Here is a 24797-nt window from a genome sequence, read left to right on the forward strand (position 1 = left end):
ACCACTGCAAGTCACTACTGCAAGAACCACATTTGTCCAATGAATATCCAGGAAAGTCACAAGAAGCCAGAGATACTGGATTCTGATTGGTGGGAAATGTTTGTGTAATCAACCAATGCAATATTGTAAATGGGCAAAAGGAAAAATAATATAATAGTTTGGCTGCAGACAGGCAACGTTCTGCAAATAGTCACACTGGTTTCTATCACAAAATACTGTTATCTGTCAGAAAGGGGCAAATGTTTCAGGTGAGCTCACCGTAAGGCTCCCAGACCAGCCCAGCATCGTTCCTCAAGATAAGCGAGTGGTGGAGCTGAGAGTGCAGTGTGCCGGAGGGCTGTTCGTAGACGCCATGAGAGCAGCATGGTGGGCACTCGGGCTGAAAGGGCCTCGCACAGAGAATCCACGTCGGCATTGCTGGTGTCCAGGGCTATGTTCCGATGCGGGAAAAGCGTGTGACGGATCAGTGCCAAATCTCAATGAATATGCTTGGCATACAAACTGTATACATAATGGTGAGCGTGTTATAAACATGCAGAAAATAAGTCTGGGATACAAAAACAGTTTGGAAAAGCTGACCTTCATTAAACACAATTGAAAAAAAAAGTGATATATTAAATAGTGATATTAATTGTGAAATAAAAATAAATAAATGTCCTCTATTTTTCATATAATATCCTTCCTTTGATCATTCGATGGGTCGTTGAAAGGTTTTTATTTTGTTTTAGAAAGGTTTCAGAACGAGGAAACTCACCCGTAGCTGCCAAAAGTCGAACACTGACCGGAAACGACACAGTAAAGGAAAAACATTGTGAGTTTCGCTGGTGCAAGACCATTTCTTCATGGTTTTGAGATCGGGTTGGAGCCTTGGACCCATTTACTACCCTTTGGTTGAGAGAGATTGCTCTACCAACTTGATATACAAAGCATGTGGGGAGAAGAGACTGGATGGGGGAGGAAAGACGGGGAGATAAAATAGGACAGTGAATGCTGTAAAGAAAAGGGAAAGGTGGCTTGGAGTCATAATCAGAGGAAGGGAAATGTATGGGCCATAGAGTGAGATGTGAGGGCGAGGAGAAAAGGGGAAAAATTCTGACATTTGTTTTGAAATATGAAGAAAATAATGATGGAGGGGATAGATGGATGGATGGATGGATGAATGAATGGATGGGTGAATGGATGGATGGATGGATGAAGGATTGAATGAATGAAGTAAAAATTAAATAAATTAATAGATGAATGATTGAATGAATGAATGAATTAAATAAAAGTAATTCTCCTTCCTCCAAACATCTTTAGGATATTCGCTGAGAATTATTGATGAAGAACACATCACCTTTCGCCTTTTTGGATACATATTTGACTTGTAACCCGAAGTCAACCGCTATGTTGTAAATAAAGAGTAAGTCAGCAAATTACGCAGATACACTGAGGACCGATTATAATTGAACATCTGTTTTTCATGATGCAATGGCGCCCACAAAAAAGCCACTTTCCAAATTGAGGAACGATTCAGGAAGACTCTCAAGCCCGGCATTCCGCTCGTGCGGCATAAATTACGATGACAGTCATTTCAAACTGTGAACGTTTTCTTTCATTCATCAGGACAAAAACAAGCCTAGTGTCACACACTGCCTTTGGTCTGTTCTAGCGTAATGGCAAACATGAAGTAGAAAGTGTAAACGCCCAAGACCGTTGCTCCGGAGAGTTGTTCAAATTGAATGAGGAAGAAAAGCGATCCCAATACTCGCTGGATGATCAAATCGCAAATTTTCTCCGAAGTTTGGCAAAAGTCGTTTGTTCAATTCAAAGCAGTCTTAATTTGTGTCAACAGTTGGGGTTTTTTTTGCAAAACACAAAAATCCCCGTTTCAAAAAAAAAAAAGGAGTGATAAATCCACATCTTATAAATAAAAAAATAGGGGCAATACCCCTGGGTGCTCATCTGGTTGAATAATGATACTGAAGAGGAAGTCAACATCGGACAGAATCAGCAAAATGTACCAATGAACCAATGTGATAGCAATACCTATTTTGGGGGGCAACCCCCCCCCATCCCCGTAAATCCCTTTCGACGCCATTTTTTTTAAAATAGTGTGAACAAACTTTGATACATCACGGGTGATAAAGGTTGTGGTAAAGTTTCATTGAAATTATGTGTGTAGTTTTGAATAAGAAAGCAAATACATATTTTGGGGGGCCACCCCCCTCATACTTCATTCGACACCGATTTTTTTTTTTAAGCCGTGAACAAACTTTGGAACATCAAGGGTGATGAAGGTCGTGGTCAAGTTTCATCAAAATTGTGCGTGGTTTCGGAGAAGAAAGCAAATGCCTATTTTGGAGGCCAACCCCCCCCCCCCCCCCGCGTACACCCTCTCAGACCCCAATTTTTTTTAAATGTCATGAACAATCTTTGGTACATCATGGGTGCTGAAGGTTGTCAAGTTTCATCAGAATTGTGTGTGTAGTTTCTGAGAAGAAAGCAAATACTTATTTGGGGGGGGGGAGTGGCAACCCCACCCAGAAACTCCCTCCGTAGATCCCCTCAGACCCTAATTTTCTGAATGCAGTGAACAAACTTTGGAACATAATGGGTGATGAAGGTTGTGGTACAGTTTCATAGAAGAAGTCGCAAGTATTTGTGGATGGACAGAGGACGCGCCATCCCATAAGCTCCCCGGAACTACGTTCCAGGTGAGCTAACTGGCAGGGGTATATGGCGTTACCTGGTATATTTTTTTTGTGGAGGCCTAAAACACTACCTTCCAACCACAAAGGAATGGGGTCAGGGATCACATAACATTACCTTTCACATAGCTGCAAGGGCTTAGGCACTATAGAGAGATTAAAGAATGGCTCGTCACGGTCGCCTGTCCAACTCACAATCCAATGAGATTTGTGGAAACCCTGTGGAATTGCAACTATCAATTGTGTCCATGACCATGAGACCCGAAACCAAGAGATCGCAAAATCAACTTCGCACATACAGAAATGTACTGTACTTGATAGGGTGTTCACAAAGTCCTTTTACTGCCCCTCCCTCACTCCCCTCCCCCCATCATCATTATCATCACCAACCCTCATACGTTGTGTGTGTGTGTGTGTGTGTGTGTGTGTGTGTGTGTGTGTGTGTGTGTGTGTGTGTGTGTGTGTGTGTGTGTGTGTGTGTGTGTGTGTGTGTATATACACATATATTTTTCATACATACACATACCAGCAGGATGTGCTTACAGATGTGTAAGCATACGAACCGTGTTTCCTCATTGTCTTGGGTCGCTCACCTGCATTTGATTTTTCATTTATTTATTTTCATTTATGCTAACCCCCACTCTAGCAGGGAAAATTTCTTTCAAAATGCCTGTTGTGTGTTGTATGTATTTATTTTCATTTATTTACATTTTCATTTACGGATGCTTTCCGACGGTTCTGTGATTTTTTCACGGTGTATCGGCTTCGATGTCCATTGGCACACTAAATCACTGCACTTCCCCATTGTCTCGGGTCACTCAAATGCATTTTTTTCATTTATATATTTTAATTAATGGATGTTGTCCAACACGATAATGTGACTTTTTCCGGTGTACTGGCTAGCACGATTATCCGATGTACTGGCTTCGATGTCCATCAGCATGCAAAATTTCAGCTTTCTACGTCACCTGGAAGGTACTGATCTTTAATATCAGTCAGTAAGTCAGTGGTTAGAAAGAGCTTGAAATACGTGTGTGTGTGTGTGTGTGTGTGTGTGTGTGTGTGTGTGTGTGTGTGTGTGTGTGTGTGTGTGTGTGTGTGTGTGTGTGTGTGTGTGTGAATGATTTGTTTATTTTTATGACAATAAAAGTTTCATGTATTGATTGTTTACATTTATACTTCCTGGGTGTCCATTATATTCATTTATCAGGTTCTGCGGAGGGGTAACGGGACTTTGTAAACACCTTGTAGATTAATTATTGGCTAAGAGGTATTGTAAAATTGTTACCTTAAAAGTTGAATCGGATGTTATTCGTCGAATGGATTTTTATGAATGTGCTGTTGATGTTTCTGGGTTAAGTTTTACCACAATTTATAAATATGGTGCCATTCAGGAAGAAGAAGATGCACTGAAAACTTTGACCGTTTCCCGAAGAGATTTATTTGTATTTCAATGTTTGGTAATTATTTTGTATTAATTCATACGTATGTTTACTTGAATATAACCAATTAATCAAAAAGGCTTCGGCACTATACAGTGATTAAAATAAATAAATAAATAAATATATGAGGCGCTGCAAGGAGTGATGTAATGGCCACATCGGCCATTTTGGAGTTAATGCCATATAGCACTTTTTTTTTTTGTGTACCTTGTCGAGGCTCGTATGAGAGCTAACACACAACGCACATCAAGGGGGCATGAGACAGGAGGGGAGGGAGTGGGAAGGTCAAAACAGTGGGGAACAGAGACATTAGATCTGTGGAAGAGAGAGGGATGGGACGGGGAACATGGGGAATACAAGATGGACATTACAGGGACTTTCAAGAAGGAAAGCAGGGAATTTGAAGGAGGTGGGCTTGGGTGGGATTATCGGGGGTAGAAAAGATCGAGGATTTGGATGGGGGATGATAAGAGGTGTTGGTGAACAGCTGTTTTGAAGGTCTGGAGGGAAGAATGGGATTGAGACAGTGTGGGAGTTTATTCCAAAGGCGGGCAAAAGAGGAATGAAAGAGTGAAGGTGAGCAGTGATTCGTGATTTTGGTAGTTTTACCAGAAGGGGGTTGTTGGCGGACCTTGAGCGCCCTGCGGAAATGTGGTGGGGACAAATCGCAGAGAGAGCAGGGGGGGGGGCGAGACTAGAGAGGAGACGGTAGAAGACAGAAAGACCACCGACCAATCTGCAGTGATCGAGTGAGAGGCCCAAAAGACTCAGCCTCATTGCGGGAGATGCCAATGATCTGAAATGCCTTGGTTTCTACAGCGTGAAGCCGAGAAAGGTGGGAGGCAGGAGCACCAGCACAGAGGGGAGAGCAGTACTCCATCAGGCTACGGACAAAAGCTTTGTAAGTGGTCAGGAGCTCAGGTGTGCCGAGGAAGGACTTTGCACGACGGAGGATTCCCAGTCGGCGACTGGCTTTGGAGGCGAGGTTTGAAATGTGGCTTTCCCAGGAAAGGTCATGGCAGATAGTGAGACCCAGAAGCTTGAAAGAAAGGACTTCTTCCAGAGGATTGTTGAGAAAGTGTATGGGGGGGTTTTCTAAACGGTCCTTTCGAAGAGACATTGTGAGAGTGTGAGATTTGTCCGGATTGAAAGACATGTTCCACGTGTTGAACCAGCTTATGATTTTATCCAGATCTGCAGAGTGCGAAGAAGCTGCTGCTTGCCGGTCTGAGGGATGACCGATGGTACGACAGAGGGTGGAGTCATCAGCAAAGAGATATAGAGGATTTTCCAGAGAGTCGGAGAGATCATCGATGAAAACCAGAAAAAGAACAGGGCCCAGAACGCTACCTTGAGGAACTCCAGCCTGGACAGGAAGGGGGGGGGTGAAAGAGCTCCATTTAGGGCCATACGGTGACTGCGACAGGAGAGGAAGTCTGTGAGCCATGAGTGGAGATGGCCTTGGATACCATAGGAAGAGAGCTTGGTGAGCAGGGCAGGGTGCCAGACTGTCAAAAGCATGTGATATGTCCAGGGATACGGCTCGGATTTCCTGTCTAGCATTGAGGGCTTCCATCCATTGTTGGGAGAGCAGAAGCAGCATATCCAGGGTAGAGTGACCTGGTCTGAAACCAAATTGATGATCAGAAATCAAGCCATTGGAGAAGAGGAAGGATTTGATGTCTGAAGCGATGATGGATTCCATAACCTTGCTGATGATTGGGAGAAGGCTGATTGGTCTGTAGTTGCAGGGATCTGTTTTTGCACCTTTTTGTGCGGGGCAGTGATGTTTGCTGATTTCCAAGCAGATGGCAGATGGCCTTGAGCAAATGAGAGGGTGAATAGAACAGAGAGAGGGTGAGCAAGAGCAGAAGAGCAGGCTTTGAGGACACGTGGGCTGATGCCGTCTGGACCGGTTGCAGAATCTGAGTCGAGGTTTGACAGCAAGCTCTCCACTTTGTCAGAAGAAAAGGACACAGATTCCAGGGACAGTTGGGTGCGACTGGGTAAGGTGGGTAGAGAAAGTGATGGGTTTTGGACACAAGATTTCGCTGCAAACACCGAGTTTAGACATTCAGCTTTTTCACGTGCGGTATCAGCAGTGCTGCCATTTGAGGTAAGGGAGGGGATGGAGGGGGAACAAACACCAGAAACAGATTTGATTAGACGCCACCAGGATTTTGAGGAGGGAGAGAGGTTTGAGAGTTCAGACTTGAGATGAGAAAGATGTTGTTTTCTGGCTCTTCTGAGGTTAGATACACACTTGTTCCGAGCTTTATGGAAGGAACTGAGATTGCCCTCAGTTGGGTTTGCTTTTTTTGTAAATTTTAACCTATTTTAAGCACTATTTTAACCCTTCCCCTATCATCCGAGCCTATCATCATCATCATAGCATTAAAAAATGTTGCTTACATCACTCCTCGCCGGGCCTCAGATACATATATACATACGGATATCAAATAATTATTTTTTCAAAATTTTCGAAATTTTTTTTTTGACTAAAAACTCCCTGGCACTGACAAAGCTCTGAAAGTTTGATGAAGATCCATTCAGCCAGCTCTGAGAAAAATGGTGACCACACAGAGACAAGACACACAGACAAATGGCTCTCATATAGTATAGATCTTGGTTTTTCAAACCCAGGGGCGCGACCCCAAGTGGGGTCGCCGAGCAAATTTCGTGGGGTCGCGGGTGTCTGCTTGCAGCGGAAAAAAAATTTCTATTTTCGATCGGTGTTCGCTTTTACGGGATGCAATATAAACGGTTCGTTCAAAGTATGGGAACCGGCGCAACATGATGCTTGGAATGGGATCCAGCCGATGTGCGGGCTCGCTGAAGGGCGGTTCATTTTGGCGGGAAATTAGTGGTTTGATCCACGGCCTCTCAGACTCAGACTCTATCATTAACGTCTATTCACGTCTCCACGTACGACTCAAGACCTTATTTGTGATAGCAGCACCGGCCACCAGCAAATCTCGAGAACGTTATTACCAGGATAAATTTCTGGACCTTGGATTTTACTACGTGGTGGATAAAAGTGGGGCACACAGGCCTCCGTGCGTGATTTGTTTCGAAGTGCTTTCTATGGAGTCTATGAAACAAAATAAGTTGGAGAGGCATTTGACGACAAAACATGTGCCTTATCAGGATAAGGAGAGAGCGTTCTTTGAGAGGAAACTTCTTGCACTCAAGAATACGCGTCTTGACAGAGAGGGTACATGCCATCAGACGAATTATCAGGCATTAGAGGCCTCGTATTGAGTAACGCTCCATGTTGCCAAGACTAAAAAGCCTCACTCCATTGCGGAAGAACTCGTGCTGCCATGTGCAAAGGACATGGTATCTCTGATGGTTGGGGATTAAGCGGCGAAGAAACTGGCAGTTATAGCCCTCTCTGACAACACCATCCAACGCAGAATTGAAGATATGAGTCTGGACGTAACGGCTCAGGTCATACAGAAGATCAAGGAATTGTCGTGGCATGCCATACAGTTGGACGAGTCCACTGAAAACGCATCGTACGCGCAACTCATCGGCTGGGTCCGCTTCATCAAGGCTGATAACTTTGTCGATGAGCCTCTGCTCATCAAACCATTGGAGGCCACCACGAAAGGCGAGGACATTTTTGGGAAAGTAGAGCAGTTTTATCGTGATCATGATCTGGACTTCGGAAAGTTGCTCGGTTCGACAACAGATGGCACGCCAGCAATGTTAGGAGTGCATTCTGGATTCAAGGCTAAATTGCTTGAGGTGGCTCCTCAGACCTCCATGGTACACTGCATGATTCACCGAGAAGTGCTCGCCTCTCGTACTTTGCCAGAAACCTTGCAGAGCGTGCTCTCAGAAGTCGTAAAAATGGTGAATCACATCAAATCGAGCGCCTCAACACTTGGTTATTCAGGCTATTCTGCCAGGAGATGGACGCCGACCATAAGAATTTACTATTCTACTCAAGTGAGATGGTTATCTCGAGGAAACCTTCTTCTGCGCGTTTACGAGCTCAAACATTAACTGAAGGAGTTCCTACGCACACAAGGAAAAACGGCATGGGTAGCGTTGCTTGAGTCGGACTCTTGGCTGTCAGAACTGTGCTATCTCGTTGACATCTTTGAACATCTCAATGTCCTCAACTGCTCCCTCCAAGGCAAAGACGCCAACCTCATGATTTTTCACGACAAAATGAGCGGATTTCTGGTGACTCTAAAATTACTGGCAGACCAAGCAGCTGTTAAGCGCTTCAGCCTTTTCCCCCATCTGGTTGAGCATCTAACAACTTGCCAGTATGATGATACTGAGCTCGACAGTCTTTCAGGGGAGATAGCACGTCACCTTCGGTCGCCCATTGAACAGTTCGAGCACTATTTCCCTGAGCTGGATGTGCAGTCCTTTTCTGTGGTTCGGGACCCTTTCACGGCTCCACTAGACTCGATTGCTGATGAAGATGATACTACACAGGAAGAGCTTGTAGAGCTCCAGCAGGATTCAGGAGCGCAGGCTCTTGCGTGGACTAATTCGTTGTCGACATTCTGGTGCAAAATGCTGCCGTCGTACCCGACCCTGTCATGGCGCGCCATTAAGGTTCTCATGCCATATCCTTCATCATACTTTTGTGAGCAGTCGTTCTTCACCATGGTGGTGATTAAAACAAAGTACAGAAATTGCCTAGAAATGGAGCATGATATGATCCTGGCATTGTCATCTACTTCTCCACGAATAGAGTAGTTGGATTCTGAAAAACAGGCTCATCGTTCTCACTGATATATCTAAATGTCATTTGGACTAAACTTCTGAAACATTCAACTGTACTATTTGGATACTGTCGGCTATTCTCTGTTTACTCGTCTATGAAAACATGACGATGGTGAATAAAGTAAACAGTCACTGTTCTTGTGTCATATGAAATCTTATCTTGTATATTATGAATTGGGTTTTTAATCTTTTGGGTCGCGCGATGTAGAGAGGTTCTGAAATTGGGTCGCCACGAAAAAAAGTTTGAAAACCACTGGTATAGATGTACCTTTCAAACCTATATGAATGATCAAATCAAAATTACCAGTTTACCATAGTGGTTATGTGCACAAACGGTGAACAAGTGAGTATTCGGTTCAGTTACCGGCAGCTGTGACAAGAGGGCTGAAACGCAAACAGAGTCCGTCGTCATCCAGTTCCACCTCACTGAGCCCGCTTGCTGGAACAGCTTTCTGCAGCTCTGAGCACAACTGGGACATGGATGACAAAGCATGCCCCAATAATTAAATCCCATTAACATGAATGCTCAAGAGACACTAATCTCTAATTGGCAAAAGTTATTTCACACAAGCATAGACAAGGAACTTGGATGCAGGAGGAGGCCATTGGATCCATCAAGTATGCACAACATCTACACAATATCAATTTTATGCAACAGTTTATCAACTGAAAAATAATTAGGGAGGGAGGGTGAGAGGGGCAAACACGGTGTTAAGATGAGAAATGACAAAACATAGTCCGCACATTCACCTTTTGACGAGGTCCTCTCACAGACAATAATCCTGACACACAGGTACACATCACACACCCATACCTCAGCTACCCACCTTTCCTGACATTGGTGAAGTACCCCTCTCTCCCCATGCTTCCAGATACCCAACTCAAAAATTTTAATATATCTAATGTTTCTGCTGTCATTACCATTGTAGGGAGACTATTCTATGTATTCACTACTCTCTGGGTGAAAGACCCCTACCTTTCTACTATCCTAACTCTTCTTTATATTGCTCTGTTTGCCTGTCCTTGATGAAGTCGTGATTCAGTTGTAGAGAAATAGTAACTTTCAATTGGTGTTGATTAAAAAGATTAAAATGTTTTATTGTGCAAACAATACATGCAATGGTCTTACATTTACCGATGCATTCGTTTCATGAGACCTCCAGCAACAGTTTTTACAGCCAAGGAGTGGAAGGGGAGGAAGAGGGTGCATGGAGGATAAAGGTTAGGGAAGTGAGTTGGGGGGGGGGGAGTGGGAAGATAAATATTCCACCATTTTTATACTCAATATGTCGAGCACTCTTTAATACAACACAACTTAGAAACTGGATTTTTTGTAGGCGATGTCAAGGCTCGTGGAAGAGCGAGAACACACGGAAAGAGAAGAGGGTGGAAGACCAGAAAGAAGGAGGGAGAAGATAGAGAGACAACGAGCAATCTGTGATGGGATAGTGATAGGCCTTGTTATCAGCAAAATTATCACATTGGAAAAAAGGAATATCCAAAGCAATGCCCTGCTGGTATACACCCCGAGAAATTGATTCATGAAAACCGAGAAACTGCCCCGTGAACCGAAAACAGTAACCTGTCCATTACAGATCGCATGAAAGTGGCGTTACATTGCAGAGCATTGTGGCATTTAAAAGATCTACTAAAGCCTACAAATTCCACACAACCTTAAATTAATCTATTTTGGGTTTGAATCCTGACCCAGCAATAAACTGCTATCCTGGTGTTTCGCATGAAGGTTGAGACATCGATGCAGGAGCCGTCCCGAGGATGAACATTAAGCCGATGGATCCATCTCCCAGCTCTGGTCATTGATGGACGCTAAATACCGCATGCTGTCTTTCCTGAAGAGTAGGCGAGTTATCACGTGACCAAATTCCAAATTACTGCCACCACCTTCAGTCGAATGGCAGACCTCGCTAGCTGGTTTCATGAAAGACCTCGTTCCCTGGCTGATCCCACAAGGTGGGATTATTTTGGGGCCGTAAAAGTAGAAAGCAGTATTCATGCTCCCTCTCTATTTTTCCAAATAAAACACAACATTTGTCCATCAATCATTCCTTGCACGCTCACCACCCCCAGCCAACCCCCTCACAAAGCTTTCTCCATTACCCAGCGGTTAAACGAGTCTTGCAGCTCGCTTTCACGTTGCTGCAAATCCGAGACTTCCACAACAGCAGCTGTAAAAACACATCATTTTATATATTATGAACAACTCAAATATGATTATAAAGATGAGACTTATCATCTTAAATAATAATATGCTTATTCTGTTTGTATGTATGCATCATGCATGTATCATGTATGCACGAGGGTGAGTCAAAAAGTATCCACAATCTATTTTTAAAAAAGACCTCGATCGAGTAGGCGTGTGTCCCTCCATCCTCCCGTCCGTCAGTCTGTCCAGCCGTGTGACTATATGTCAATTATTTACGTATTATTGGAATGTACCTTTCGACCCTTTAGACTGCCGAGACCAAAAGACCCTGAAGACTCGAAAGGCCACAGAAGACCCAAAACACCCCGGAAGATCCAAATGACAAGACCTGAAAGACCCCAAAAGACCATGAATACTCCAAAGGCCCCAGAAGACCCACAACATCTGAAAGACCCCAGAAGACTCAAAAGACCCACAAGACCCAAAAGACCAGAAAGACTCCAAAAGACCCTGAATATTTGAAAGGCCCCAGAAGACCCACAACATCTGAAAGATCCCAGAAGACTCAAAAGACCCACAAGATCTGAAAGACCTGAAAGACCCACAAAAACAAGATCCACAACATCCCAAAGACCTGAAAGACCAACAAGACCCACAAGACCTGAAAGACCCCAAAGACCCACAAAAAAACCGGAAGACCGACAAGACACTGGGAGACCTACAAGACTCGAAAGACCACAGAAACCTCAAAGACTCACAAGACCCCCAAAACCCGAAAGACCAAAAAGACCTGAAAGACCCCAAAGACTTGAAATACCCAAAAGACCCACAAGACCTGAAAGATCCCGGAAGACCCAAAATATCTGAAAGACCCTGAAGACTCAAAAGGCCCCAGAAGACCCACAATACCCAAAAGACCCTGGAATATCCAAGAGACCCCAAATACCCACAATACCCAAAATACCCCCAAAGACCTGAAAGACTCTAAAATACCCTGAAGACTCAAAAGGCCCACAAGACCTGAAAGACCCACAAGATCTGAAAGACACACAAGACCCCCAAGACCTGAAAGACCCTAAAGATCACAAGACCTGAAAGACCTCAAAGACCCACAAGACTCGAAAGACCTCAGAGACCCACAAGACCCAAAAGACCCAAAAACTCACAAGACCCGAAAGACCCTGGATGACCTGAAAGACCCCAAAAACCCAAATGACCCCGAAGGGCTCGGAGACCCAAAAGACTCCCAACACCCGAAAGACCCCAGAAGACCCAAAAGATCCCAAAAAACAAAAGACCCTAAAGACCTGAAAGACCCCGGAAGACCCGAAATATCCAAAAAACCAAAAGACCCCAAAGACCTGAAAGACCCAAAATATCCTGGAGACCCAAAAGACCCCAGAGACCCAAAAGAACAACAAAACCCCGGAAGACCCACAAGACCCAAAAGACCCAAAAACTCACAAGACCCGAAAGACCCTGGATGACCTGAAAGACCCCAAAAACCCAAATGACCCCGAAGGGCTCGGAGACCCAAAAGACTCCCAACACCCGAAAGACCCCAGAAGACCCAAAAGATCCCAAAAAACAAAAGACCCCAAAGACCTGAAAGACCCCAGAAGACCCAAAATATCCAAAAAACCAAAAGACCTGAAAGACCCAAAATATCCTGGAGACCCAAAAGGCCCCAGAGACCCAAAAGAACAACAAAACCCCGGAAGACCCACAAGACCCAAAAGACCCAAAAACTCACAAGACCCGAAAGACCCTGGATGACCTGAAAGACCCCAAAAACCCAAATGACCCCGAAGGGCTCGGAGACCCAAAAGACTCCCAACACCCGAAAGACCCCAGAAGACCCAAAAGATCCCAAAAAACAAAAGACCCCAAAGACCTGAAAGACCCCAGAAGACCCAAAATATCCAAAAAAAACAAAAGACCCCGAAGACCTGAAAGACCCAAAATATCCTGGAGACCCAAAAGACCCCAGAGACCCAAAAGAACAACAAAACCCCGGAAGACCCACAAGACCCAAAAGACCTGTAAGACCCAAAGACGATGAAAACCCCAAAGACCCCGAGCACCAAAAAGACCCTGGGGACCCTGAAGACCTAAAATACCCAAAGGACCCAGGAGATCCAAATGACCCAAAAGACTTGAAGTCACATTTCACGGATGTTCCGCATTAGGGTGTTTCATATTGCAACTTTTTGGGGCTAGTCAAGTTGGCTACCCGTCGTAGCTTTCCAATATGGATAAAAACCCCACTCGCCGATTTTTAGAATTTTCCTCCCAAAAATGGCTGCAGGCGGCTATTTTTTCCAAAATGGCGGCCTTTTTCGCGTTTTGACACATAATTTGACTCCTACACCTGCTAAAATATGTTAATGTTACTTGATATGTGTATTTTTGTCGATGATTATGATTGCTATGTCTGCTCGCAGTCAGGGACTAGACATTAGGCATCCAATATGGCGGAAAAGTCCAAAATGGCATCCAAGATGGCCGATTTTTGGCCACTGGAAAGTTGCTTCCCTCCGATGTGGGTTCTAATATGTCTAGTTATAGGTTTTTGGTTGTGCTGAATTCGTTTTTATGCTCTAAAATGCAGTATATCTGTCACAGAGACGTCTGCGGGGGTCATGCTCTCGCGTTAAGAAGTAGTTCTTGCAAGTCCGAAGAAGAATTTTGAATATTCTCGCCCTCATTGATATCAGGTGTCGATTCGACACCTATGGTATTTGACACCGCAATTGGTAATTTTCGCTCTTGCCGACTCCAACGTGCCCACAGATGAGCGAGAAATGATGGCAAAACTGTTGCATCAGACACCATGACTACCTCATGATCAACTCAGCTCAGGAAAGCCAAAATTTCCGGCCGTGGATGAGAATGAGAGTAGTGACCTGTGTCTCAGCAGTTTCATAGATGACGACTCGTGGCGGTTATTCAATCTTCTTGAACTATATGATGTACTAGATGTAGAATGGATGTGTGAGCCTGCAAGCACATGGCCAGAAAGTGATGGTTACCAAAAATTTACAAACTATGTGCACAATGTTCACGTAGTTAACGACCTTGCAGAGCGTGGAATTAAGTTGATTTCGGATTTTATAGACAAAACGAGGGATGAACAGCAAAGGCAAGCTTTGCTTCAAGTGGTTGAGTGGCACAGGCATAATTATTCTGGATACACGAAATCCACTCTTCAGAAAATGTAGATAACTATATGAAGCGAAGTGTGAACATTGATGTTTTTGAACTATAGAAATTTTAATTTGAAATGTCGCTACAGCCATGTATGCCATCCCATGGCCAATATTATTGATTATAATTATCGAGGCTGATAGGCACGCATACATGAATTCATATTAGAACATTCATTATGGCATTAGTATACTAGTAATTCGTGCATATACTGTACATGTTAAATAAACACATGTTTGACCTTCGAATATTTAATTGTTATTTTCTGATACCAATGAGGGCGAGAATATTCAAAATTCTTCTTCGGACTTGCGAGAACTACTTCTTAACGCGAGAGCATGACCCCCGCAGACGTCTCTGTGACAGATATACTGCATTTTAGAGCATAAAAACGAATTCAACACACCCAAAAACCTATAACTAGACATATTAGAACCCACATCGGAGGGAACAACTTTCCAGTGGCCAAAAATCGGCCATCTTGGACGCAATTTTGGATTTTTCCGCCATATTGGATGCCTAATGTCTAGTCCCCGACTGCTTGCAGACATAGCAATCATAATCATTGACAAACATACACATATCAAGTAACATTAACGTATTTTAGCAGGTGTAGGAGTCGATTTGTGTCAAAACGTGAAAAAAGGCCACCATTTTGGAAAAAATAGCCGCCGGCGGCCATTTTTGGGAGGAAAATTCTAAAAATCGGCGAGTGGGGTTTTTATCCATATTGAATAGCTACGACGGGTAGCCAACTTGACTAGCGCAAAAAAGTTGCAATATGAAACACCCAATTCCGCATGTCATTGCTGGTCTTCGATATAAATAATGCGCTTATTGTTTGTTTGCCTTTCTGACAATTTTCTCTTAAACGACTCGACCAGAGACCATAAAACCCATATCATTATAAAGGTCTTTGTCCGAGGAGTTCCGGTTGTATATTTTTCCATTACCAATTACCTTGTATGTTTTCATCATTGAGCTTACTTATTCGCTATTCTTACTGAAGAATCATGAGATGACGGAATCCGCGAGATTGTGAATTAAACGTTTCTTTATTTACTTTTAACATTGTTCTTAACGAATGGAAACAGCAACATTGATAAGAATGGGAAGAAAGGGTGAGGAAAGGACAGAGAGTTGGGAGTGTTGGGGGGGGGGGGAAGAGAGTTGGGAAAGAGAAGTTGAGGCATTTGGAGGGGGGAGGAAAAAAATTATTCTCAAACATGAAACAGCTGGGCTCAAAAATAATTAAATGAGATTTTTTCCTCAACTCCATCGGGGTTTTGAAAAAAGATTCATAGTGCAGTCCTGTCGGTCTCAAGACATTCCATTTTTTCCATTAATCAATGATGTGAGGCACATTCATCAACGCAGCGACGCGTTGCTCAGGCGCGTGCTCGCATACCTGACCTGACCTGAGGCACACATTGATAGCGGTGATCTTGAGGCTCTTGTTTCAATTGTTGATGTACATGAGGAAGCTTTTGCACTGGAGTTTCCAACACCCATCCACCCATCAAGAAAAATGTATGCTTGGGCCCAAAGTAGGAAAGCTATGCCCTGTGACTCATAAAGCTGTGAATTAATTAACAACAATAACCTTGGACGAGGCTTTCCAACTTCACTTGTAACTCAATATCAAATCCCCACAGACCTACCGCCAGGCAGGTTTTGCTCCGACAAAACAACCTTGAAGACGACGACAGGACAATCGACCTCATCGTGCACCTGCAAAGACAGCACAATTGTTTTGATACAGTTCAATGATCGTCTTGATGTGTATTGGAATAATTGTTCTCGGCTGTTTACACCCTCCTCACAAACAATTTATTTTAGCTGGCTAGCTTTGTCATCCCACAAAAAGGGCAACCAATTGAGGTTCCAAAAACTGAGAATGACTACATTTTTTTAGTCCACATGACAAATGTGGAGGCCACATGAATGCCCAGTGTGGGTTCGCATGCTCAATTAAAATTAACCAAAGAGTTTGCTCTGATTTTCTTGGGGCGAAGCTGCCCGAAGTGAAGACCCAGACATGTTAAAAAATTTGCCATCCACGTTTCAGTATTTTGTGGACATGCATGTTTGGTGAACATGCAACCAATTGAAAGACGTCTATGATCAGTAGTGGGGAGCCTTTCCAAGACTTAGGGCAGTCACAGCCATTGTTAAACTTGGTGCCAGCTGGACGTATGCTTAATGATTTGTTAGTAATTTAAGCAGCACCAATGCAGATAAGTAATGTTACTAATCATTCTGACTTTCTGAATGAAAAGCAAAGCACTCTGAGTCAACTTTTTGCTTAACGCTCGCCATTGTATCAACCACGGTCAATGATAAAATAAAATATTCAGTTATTATCCGCTTTTCATCTCAAACTGTTCAGACTTTTGTTTTGGAAGGCAATGGTAATACAAAAATAATTTATATTCATACTCGTTTTTATCTTGAACTAAAAGGTTGCACACTGGTAAAACTTATATGAACGAAGATACAAAACTTGTGTGCGGTTGCAAGGATGGTCCTTCCTGTCTTGCTGTTCACTTCCTGCCAAGACTGAAGCCACTGCTTGTAGCAGTGAATACAGTTACATATATGCATATGAGGATGAAAAAAGTTAGAGCATATCTTGGGAAATGAATTATGTGACTTTTAACATTCTAAAATAATTATTCTTCATCTTCTTTTCCGCCTTGTGCAATTAGGTGCGCACAGGGCTGCTGAGGCAGTTTCATTGGCTAGGCTGATGGAGGTTACGACCTGGATAGGTCGCCACCCCAATGCAAGACACTTGACTGCAAGTGAAGGAATTTGTAGTTCATTCATTGTGCCAGCGATAGCTCGCCTTCTCTTTGTGAAGGACACTGTTGGATCCCTAATATCCACCAACTAATAATAGCAAACAGGACACCCAGTTTAACATCCATCCGAGTGATGGCAAATACGATGAATCACCCTGCATGTGAAACACCATGATGGCAGTTTATAGCCGATTCAAACCCTGGCTAGATAGCTCAGAGGCAAGTCTGCATATCTCTCTGTTATCCTGTCCTCCGCAGTCCTTCATACAAAATAACTACTTAAAATGCTGAACAAAATAACAACACGTGGGCCGGGTTAAGACATGCCGCAGGCCGTAACTGGCCTGCAGGCTGGTGGTTCCCCCACGCCTATCTTCGATAAACTTCGGACTTTTTTTTGCATTTGTACCACACACAGTAAATTCTTACCGAAATCTTGATGTTGGGAAGAAGTTTTAATTTGTCCAACAGATTCTGGCTCTGAATAGATGGGGGCAGAAAGGGTGGGGATAAAATGCAGTTCATCAACAAGTCGCCATCATAAAAAATGTTGTCCTTAAAACGGAAATCTATGACCAATTAAGGTTTGGAATAGTCAGTCTTGTAGCTGCAAGCTTGAAACCATATCCAAGATCAGCTTCCTGTGAATACGTCTTGAGCAAACAGTGTACAGTATATCAAAAAGAATGAACTAAAATGTTGGTACGGTGAAAAAATATGAAGAAAGTGCACCAGCTGCGTGGCAAGACGGATGCATTGCAGGATTGCCGAATTCCCTAGTTGCTGTAAAGAGAGCCAAAGGGGGAGCGGGCGAAGCCGATCAGCTGGACGACTGGACACCAAGCCTGCTGCAAGTGCCTGGATGACAGAGCAAGAAATGGACGATGAAGTTTTTTGTTTACAAATACATCACTTAGGTTTGTCCTACATTTACAAATATTTACGATTAAAATTTAGGTTTCAAAAACAAAAACAAAAACGTTTATGTATGTATGTATGTATGTATCATCTACTCCTCCAAGAGAATTTGACTTCGGAAGCTGAAACTTTCAGGGATCAATGAGGGCACCCTGAAGTTGTGCATGCGCAAGTTTCATTCGATTCCATGAAGTGTTGAAGAAATTTTGTTCACCCATCTTGGAATTTTCTTCCTTTGGGAGGAAGGTAGGTGCATTTGGAATTATCCAAGGTATATAACCACAATGTATTACATAAGCACATAAGCAGTATGCAAGTTTCGCTTCATCTGGCTGTTGTGGTGGAGAGTGGGTGGGAAATGTAGGAAGTTCTGAGGGAGTGGAAGGAGGCATTTGGGAAGCATGTGCTGAAGATGAGTATGGGGAAGATTGAGGTGATGTGGGTCAGGCAGCAGAGAAAATAAATTAATATCAGGTTCGAGGGGGAAGGAGATCAGGCAAGGGAAATGTTTGAGTACCTGGGAGGAACAGTGACCGGGGATGGTAAGTCCGAGGCAGAGGTGTGAAAGAAGATTCAGGTGGGTGTGAATGCATGGAGGAGGGTGGAGGGAGTAATGGCAGATGGAAAGATATAAAGAAAATTGAAAGGGAAGGATCTGATGTCATGTGGAACACCAGCCTACCTTCACAGTCTGAAGACGGTAGCACTGACAGAGAGACAACAACAGAGGCTGCAGGTTTGCGAGAACAACTGTGTCAGGAGGATTGCAGGCGTGAAGAGGGTGGATAGGAGGAGGATGGATGAATTGAGGGAGGAGATTGGTATGCAGATGAGTTTGATGGGGAGATTGGTGAAATGCTGGTTGAAAATGAGCTGGACACTAGGTGCAGAAGGGGGAAGAGAGAATGGCAAAGAGAGTGGATAGGTGGAAGGAGCAAGGTAGGAGGAAAAGAGGTAGACCATGGTTGAGATGGGAGGATTGTGTGAGGAGAGATATCAGTAAGGTAGGGTGGTGGAGAGTGGAGAGAGTTGGCTGAGGACAGAGGGCGTTGGCGGAGTATTGTGGTCAAAGGGAAGAAGGAGTATAAAGGGAAGAGAAGATACATAATCTGGGTTAATTCTATTTTAGGAGAGATTGAGGCAGCGATCTGTTGCCTATACACCACCCAAATAAAGGGATGTGTCAGAAGAACATGTTGCACGGTTGGAACAAGATTGCCCGTAGGGTGAGTACTCTGGTATGGGATTAATCCTTACTATAATTCACGGACCGGTGTTTTTTTGTGTTTGTTTGTCACGCTACTCTTCCGACAGTTCTGGGCCACCACATCCAGACTTGCTTCAGAGGATCAGCATGACCCCAATTAATGTATAGGGGTGTTTTTGTATTTGCCGTTTTTTTTTTGGGGGGGGGGGACACATTCTCCATGTAAATGTGTATCATGTTGCGCCACCTCTAGGTGGGGAAGGGTATTACAAGTCCCTACAATTTACAGTAAAATATTCCTTTCCCTACGTTTTCCAGTGCAGTGAGGTGTTTTGAATTATAACCAGAAGGTATGATTTTGCATCATGTACATAACCTGGGTTATTATTATTATTATTTGCCTATACAGAGCTGTCATCCATCCACTGGGACCATACTCTGTGCAGAGCGTTGGTGCTGCCGAAGCAGTCTCCTTGGCTATTGGGTGCAATCCTGGACGGGTCGCCACTCCGACACAGGATACCAGCATGCTGGCACTCATTTTGCCGACCTCGGAAGGATGACAGGCAGAGTCAACCCCACCTGGTATTAATTCAACAGCCGAGTGGGATTTGAACTCAGGATACTCGGATCCTAAGCCCACCACCCTAACCATTAAGCCAACACCAGGCATAGAGCTGTCAGCTGCTGATATACTGCCCAAATAAAGGTATGCGTCAGAAGAACGCGTTGCATGCTTGGAACAAGATCGCCCGTAGTGTGGATACTCTGCTTTAGTAATCATAAAGATCATAACATGACTCCACTGGTGGCTCTGGTAGGGAGTTGGTAAATTCGAGTCCTTATCCTTGCTATAATTCACGGACCAATGCATGTTTGTGTGCGTATATTTGTTTGTTTGCCGCGCTACTCCTCCTACAGTTCTGGGATGAGTATGATTGCAGTTCTGGGCTGCTACATAGATTGCAGTTCTCGATGTGCTACATAGGATCAGCATGACCACAATTCATGTGTAGGGGTGTTTTTATCTTTGCTGGTGGTCCTGGGGAGGTGGGGAAGGAATGCAAATTCTCCATGTGAATGTGTATTGTGCAGTGCCGTTCCAGGTGGGAGAGGGTATTACAAGTCTCACCCTTTACAGTAAAGTATTCCTGTTCCCACGCTTTCCAGTGCAGTGAGGTGTTTTGAATTACGCAGTGCGAGGTACTTTGGATTACACGTTTGAATAAGGGTAACATCATAACCTCCCTGGTCGCTCCCCGAGAAGGGGGGTACTTCTCGTAATAGTAATAATCGCTCCATCCTTGAACAGGTTCAGACATGCATACAGAGAATTGGAGAATTTTATTGTGATCATTTGCCATTATTTAAAAACTGCAACCATAATTTAAACCTTCAGTGAAGGAAAGAAGCCACATGTTCATGTTTATAGACTTCTCACAAAAGTCGCATGATCGTTTCTCAACTGAAGGAGATTTCTTCTTCAATCGGCAGAATTACGAATGCCATGACAGTAAAAAAATAAATAAATAGATTTTTAAATAAATATTTGAAAAAATATATATATATTTCTTTAAATGCAAAACATCAATGCAAAAAAGTAAAATACTGCCAAGGAAAAACACTTGTAAGGGATTCATCCGTACACCGCACTGTCCACAGAAAATGGAGGACATTTTTACTGTCCCACCAGCCCCCTCCATTTCCTTCCCCATTTGTCCCCCCACCCCACCCCACCCCACACCGACCCGTATAATTTTTCCTTTAATCTTGTATCCTCAATTTGTTTTTGCAATTTTCCAAGCCGACTCATAAGTGTGCACACATGCAATTTTGAAATGGCTACCGAGGCCAACACTCTGAAGCATGCGAGGAATTCCTTGGTGGTTTGCCGGTGAGCGTGGCAGGGGGATCTGTTATTTTTGAGGTGAAAATCTTAAGGTGAAAAATTAGTGCCCAATTTAGGCCAGAGATTCTTGTTGGTTTGCATTTGCATGAAAATTGAAAGGAAAACGAGAGAATTAAAAACATCTTCTTCTTCTTCTTCTTTCAGCTGCTCCCGTTAGGGGTCGCCACAGCGGATCATCCGTTATGATCCGCATAATGATTTGGCACAGGTTTTACGCCGGATGCCCTTCCTGACGCAACCCTGGTCGCCTCTTACGACACAGGGATATGGTACACCTATTTTAACCAGGGTATACACCTTCGATAAAGGATAACACTCAGCAGAGACGGGGACAAGCCAACAGCTATCCGACTTTGAACTTCACCGGAAAAACTGAATTTGATGGAAAGAGAGATGAATTCCTATCTGCTGGCAGCAACAAGCAACAGCTGATCACCTTAATAGGTGATCAGCTGAAGAAAGTGGGCTGCACAGTTATTCAGGCAGAAGGGGACGCTGATGTGGACATTGCCAAGACAGCCGTAAACAGCACAATTCTGCATTCCACCACACTAATCGGAGAGGACACAGATTTGTTGATGCTTTTGCTCCATTACTGTATACCAGATGGAAAACCACAATATTTCAGATCAGACAACCAGTACCAGGTACTGACTTCGCCGACCTCGGAAGGATGACAGGCTGAGTCAACCTCCTGGTGTGTATTAATTCAAGCGGCCAACGGGGCTTTAACTCAGGACCTTTTGGATCCCAAGCCGCTACCCTAACCACTACGCCAACACCAGGCAACACCAGAATTAAAAACATCTAAGCATCAAAATCTCCTTCTGTTTTGGTGATTTTAAGCATTTCAGTTTTGGTATATTCCTCCTGGAGGCTAAGTGCGACCAAGTAAAAGGAGTCTTCACCAGAGAAGGGTCATCATGGCGGTACAAAGTGACAGCAGGTGTCGCTGGCAGGCCAAGCCAGATACCGGGGGTCAAGGTCATGCTGTCACTCTTGACTGCAGCCTGTACACAGAAAGGCACGTTAACCTTGGTATAAAGGATATGAGCAGCACGTAAATCGACAATTAGAGTAAAATAAGATCATGACGAAAGGGGAGCCTGAATTCAAAACAGAGAATTAATAATGATTAGGTGTTCCTTGGGTTTGAGTACAACTTATACTCAGAAATTCAACACAGGAGGAGGCCATAAGGCCCGTAAAAGCATGAGCAATGGTTGCCAACCTATTGTTGTTTGTCCATGCTGTATCCTTTTTAAATGCTGAACGTCAAGCAAGGGAGCAGTACGTACCATTTTTAAAGTCTTTGGTATGACTCGGCCGGGGGTTTGAACCACTGACCTCGCACTCAGAGCAGACGCACTAACCATTATGCCACCGAGTGAAGCCATCATATACACATGGTTCCACTGCAATCATCAGTTTGTTTAATATCAAAACAAGTATGGTACTGTCAAAAGTTAATCCAACTTCCTTTAATGTTCTGCGATCTCAATGCATAAGAAATAAACAAAAACTTCTCCTATTTCCTACTTTGTAATCTGGTCCATGCCAATTTTTTTTTTAATAAAGAAGTCATTGCAACGTGTTTGCCAAGATTATCAAAACAAAGTTCAAATGATACAAATGCTTACCAGCATAGCAGATGGCACGAAGCCAAGAACAAGAGTGGCCAAAGTCACACTGTAGGGGGCAAGGGTGGGTAGATGCTCAATGTACGAGTCGTTTGAAGCAAGGAGGCGTAACTTTGTTATTTGGAGGAAACGAAAAATGTAATTTATTTCATATTGATTGCTCGAGTTCAACAATGGCCACACACATTGATATTATCACTTCTTATATGGTAATGACTGCTTGGCTTTCGGAAGTGATCCATAAAAATTATCATGTCATTTTGTTTCCACCACCATAATTTACCTAAACCTAAGCCAAATTCAAACTTGGATGTTAAAAAAAAACAACAACCTTAAAACAAATTGAAACATTATTTTGGAAAGCAGAAATTACACAACCTCATGATGCAGCCATGCACTCACTGCTCTGATAGCAAACATTTAGGCCACTAGATAATAGACGGTGTCCAATCTGATCAAACTGCTTCTTACAAAAGTAAATCTACATCGGCATTTTAACCCATTTGGTGCTGTAGTCTCGGAAAGGGCAGGCATGGAGATTCGGGCGCCCCCCCACCCTCCCCCCCCAAAAAAAACCTTGCTCACCCTTCAACGTGCAACCATATACCGTGCTGGCTGCAGATCTCGGACAAGCGTACAAACTTGTCTGTGTGTCCTGCTGCAGGTGTGCCTGCCAGGGTCGGGAGACAGGTTTAGTTCAGTTTGTCATTGATGATGTGACAACACTGACCTAGCAGAATCAGTCGGATCAAACTCAGGCTGTTTCTTTTCACAGGTCTGGTATTCATCATGGTAACTGCACCACCTTATTATTACTTCGTTTGTTAATCCCCATTTTTTTTTAAGGATCACCTGCTGACAAGAGCCTTAGCATCTATTTTTTGCAATCCTACTGGGTATAATCATGCTGCTTGCCATTGTTAATCAACACACAGAGATGCACCGATGAGCGAAGTCCACACTGTGTGCAAAGGTAGGGAAGGGGAAAGGAAAGGTGACATAGGATTAAAAAGAAAAAAAGGGAAGAGTCAAGAAAGAAGGGGAAGAAAATATGTGAATATGAAACAATCCCACACCGAATGGGAGGAAAAAAAATGACTGTCTCACACAGTCTATGATCTTTGTGAGTGAAACAATGGCTTTAAGATAAGAACACGAGCAAAACGTTATCCTGTGCCATTGAAGTCCATAAAAATATGACGTGTTGAATGCAGATTATGGATATTTCAAATCAAACTCGAATGTGATGCGAGGACATTTCCATGACAACCAAACTGGACAACCATCTTGAGTTACTTTATTTTTTTTATTATTGCTCAAAGAATCACCAGCATTCGCAAGGAGCAGCAGGGGCACGCGACCAGCTTCCTCATCGTCGGCAACGAGCCTCTCAAATGAGGCTATGTCCTGCAATCCAGAGCATAAAAGAGTCAATTTTCAATCTACAATCCACATCTCACCATTGCCAACTCAAACACTCATTGCTGTCTTACCATTTGATGCTGAGAGCCAAATACGGTATTGCACGGAACGGTGCAAAGACAGGACATAGGTAACCTCAACTGCAGGAAATGGGGGAATGATTAAAAAGTGTTTCAATGAACTGGAGACTTAATGAACGATGTGCGATTAAGTTCAAGTGTGTTAAAACCAACATCAGCAATAATGTCTGGCAATATTAGCATCCTCCCATGCAGAAGGCCAGTGGAGACCAACGTCTGCACGACGTGCATCAGCGCACCTGTGTGCAGAGGTGCAGGCCAAAACCTGGCCGAGCAGCTGCGCTCACGTACAACACAGGTGGCTTGGCAGCGAGAGCACAGAATCCCTCGGTGGCAAAGTCTTGGTAATGTGAGTGAAGGGCAAGGAATGCCACCCGGACAAGGCCTTCACGATCGTCCTCGTGGAAATATGCCGAACCATTGTCGAACCTGAAAAGAAAATCCAGAATTACTGCTCACCTCCACTCAGTTGTTCCTCTTTTTCATCACCAGTGGAACAAACTTCCACATCCTCTTCAATATCATTCTTCCCTTCAGGTCTTCAAGACAGCTGTTCTGCATTATC

At 43.7% G+C, this 24797-nt stretch overlaps 1 protein-coding gene across 4 annotated transcripts in view; it reads right to left on the minus strand.

Annotated features, from left to right (window-relative positions):
* Positions 1-24797, minus strand: part of PDXDC1 (pyridoxal dependent decarboxylase domain containing 1) — a 100671-nt gene that overhangs the window by 16027 nt on the left and 59847 nt on the right. For all 4 annotated transcript variants that reach the window (XM_085860781.1, XM_085860782.1, XM_085860784.1 and 1 more), the window contains 12 exons: positions 24472-24661; positions 24224-24292; positions 24059-24137; positions 23316-23400; positions 22731-22779; positions 21999-22100; positions 17789-17914; positions 17486-17536; positions 15914-15983; positions 11000-11067; positions 9246-9351; positions 259-430 (listed from right to left, as the gene is read on the minus strand). In XM_085860781.1, coding sequence (XP_085716907.1) covers positions 259-430; positions 9246-9351; positions 11000-11067; positions 15914-15983; positions 17486-17536; positions 17789-17914; positions 21999-22100; positions 22731-22779; positions 23316-23400; positions 24059-24137; positions 24224-24292; positions 24472-24661 — 1167 coding nt within the window. The remainder of the gene's footprint in view (positions 1-258; positions 431-9245; positions 9352-10999; positions 11068-15913; positions 15984-17485; positions 17537-17788; positions 17915-21998; positions 22101-22730; positions 22780-23315; positions 23401-24058; positions 24138-24223; positions 24293-24471; positions 24662-24797) is intronic.

Source organism: Eptatretus burgeri, chromosome 17 (assembly GCF_056783735.1).
Source record: "Eptatretus burgeri isolate ZD-2024b chromosome 17, Ebu_testis_v1, whole genome shotgun sequence".
Lineage (NCBI taxonomy): Eukaryota > Metazoa > Chordata > Myxini > Myxiniformes > Myxinidae > Eptatretus > Eptatretus burgeri.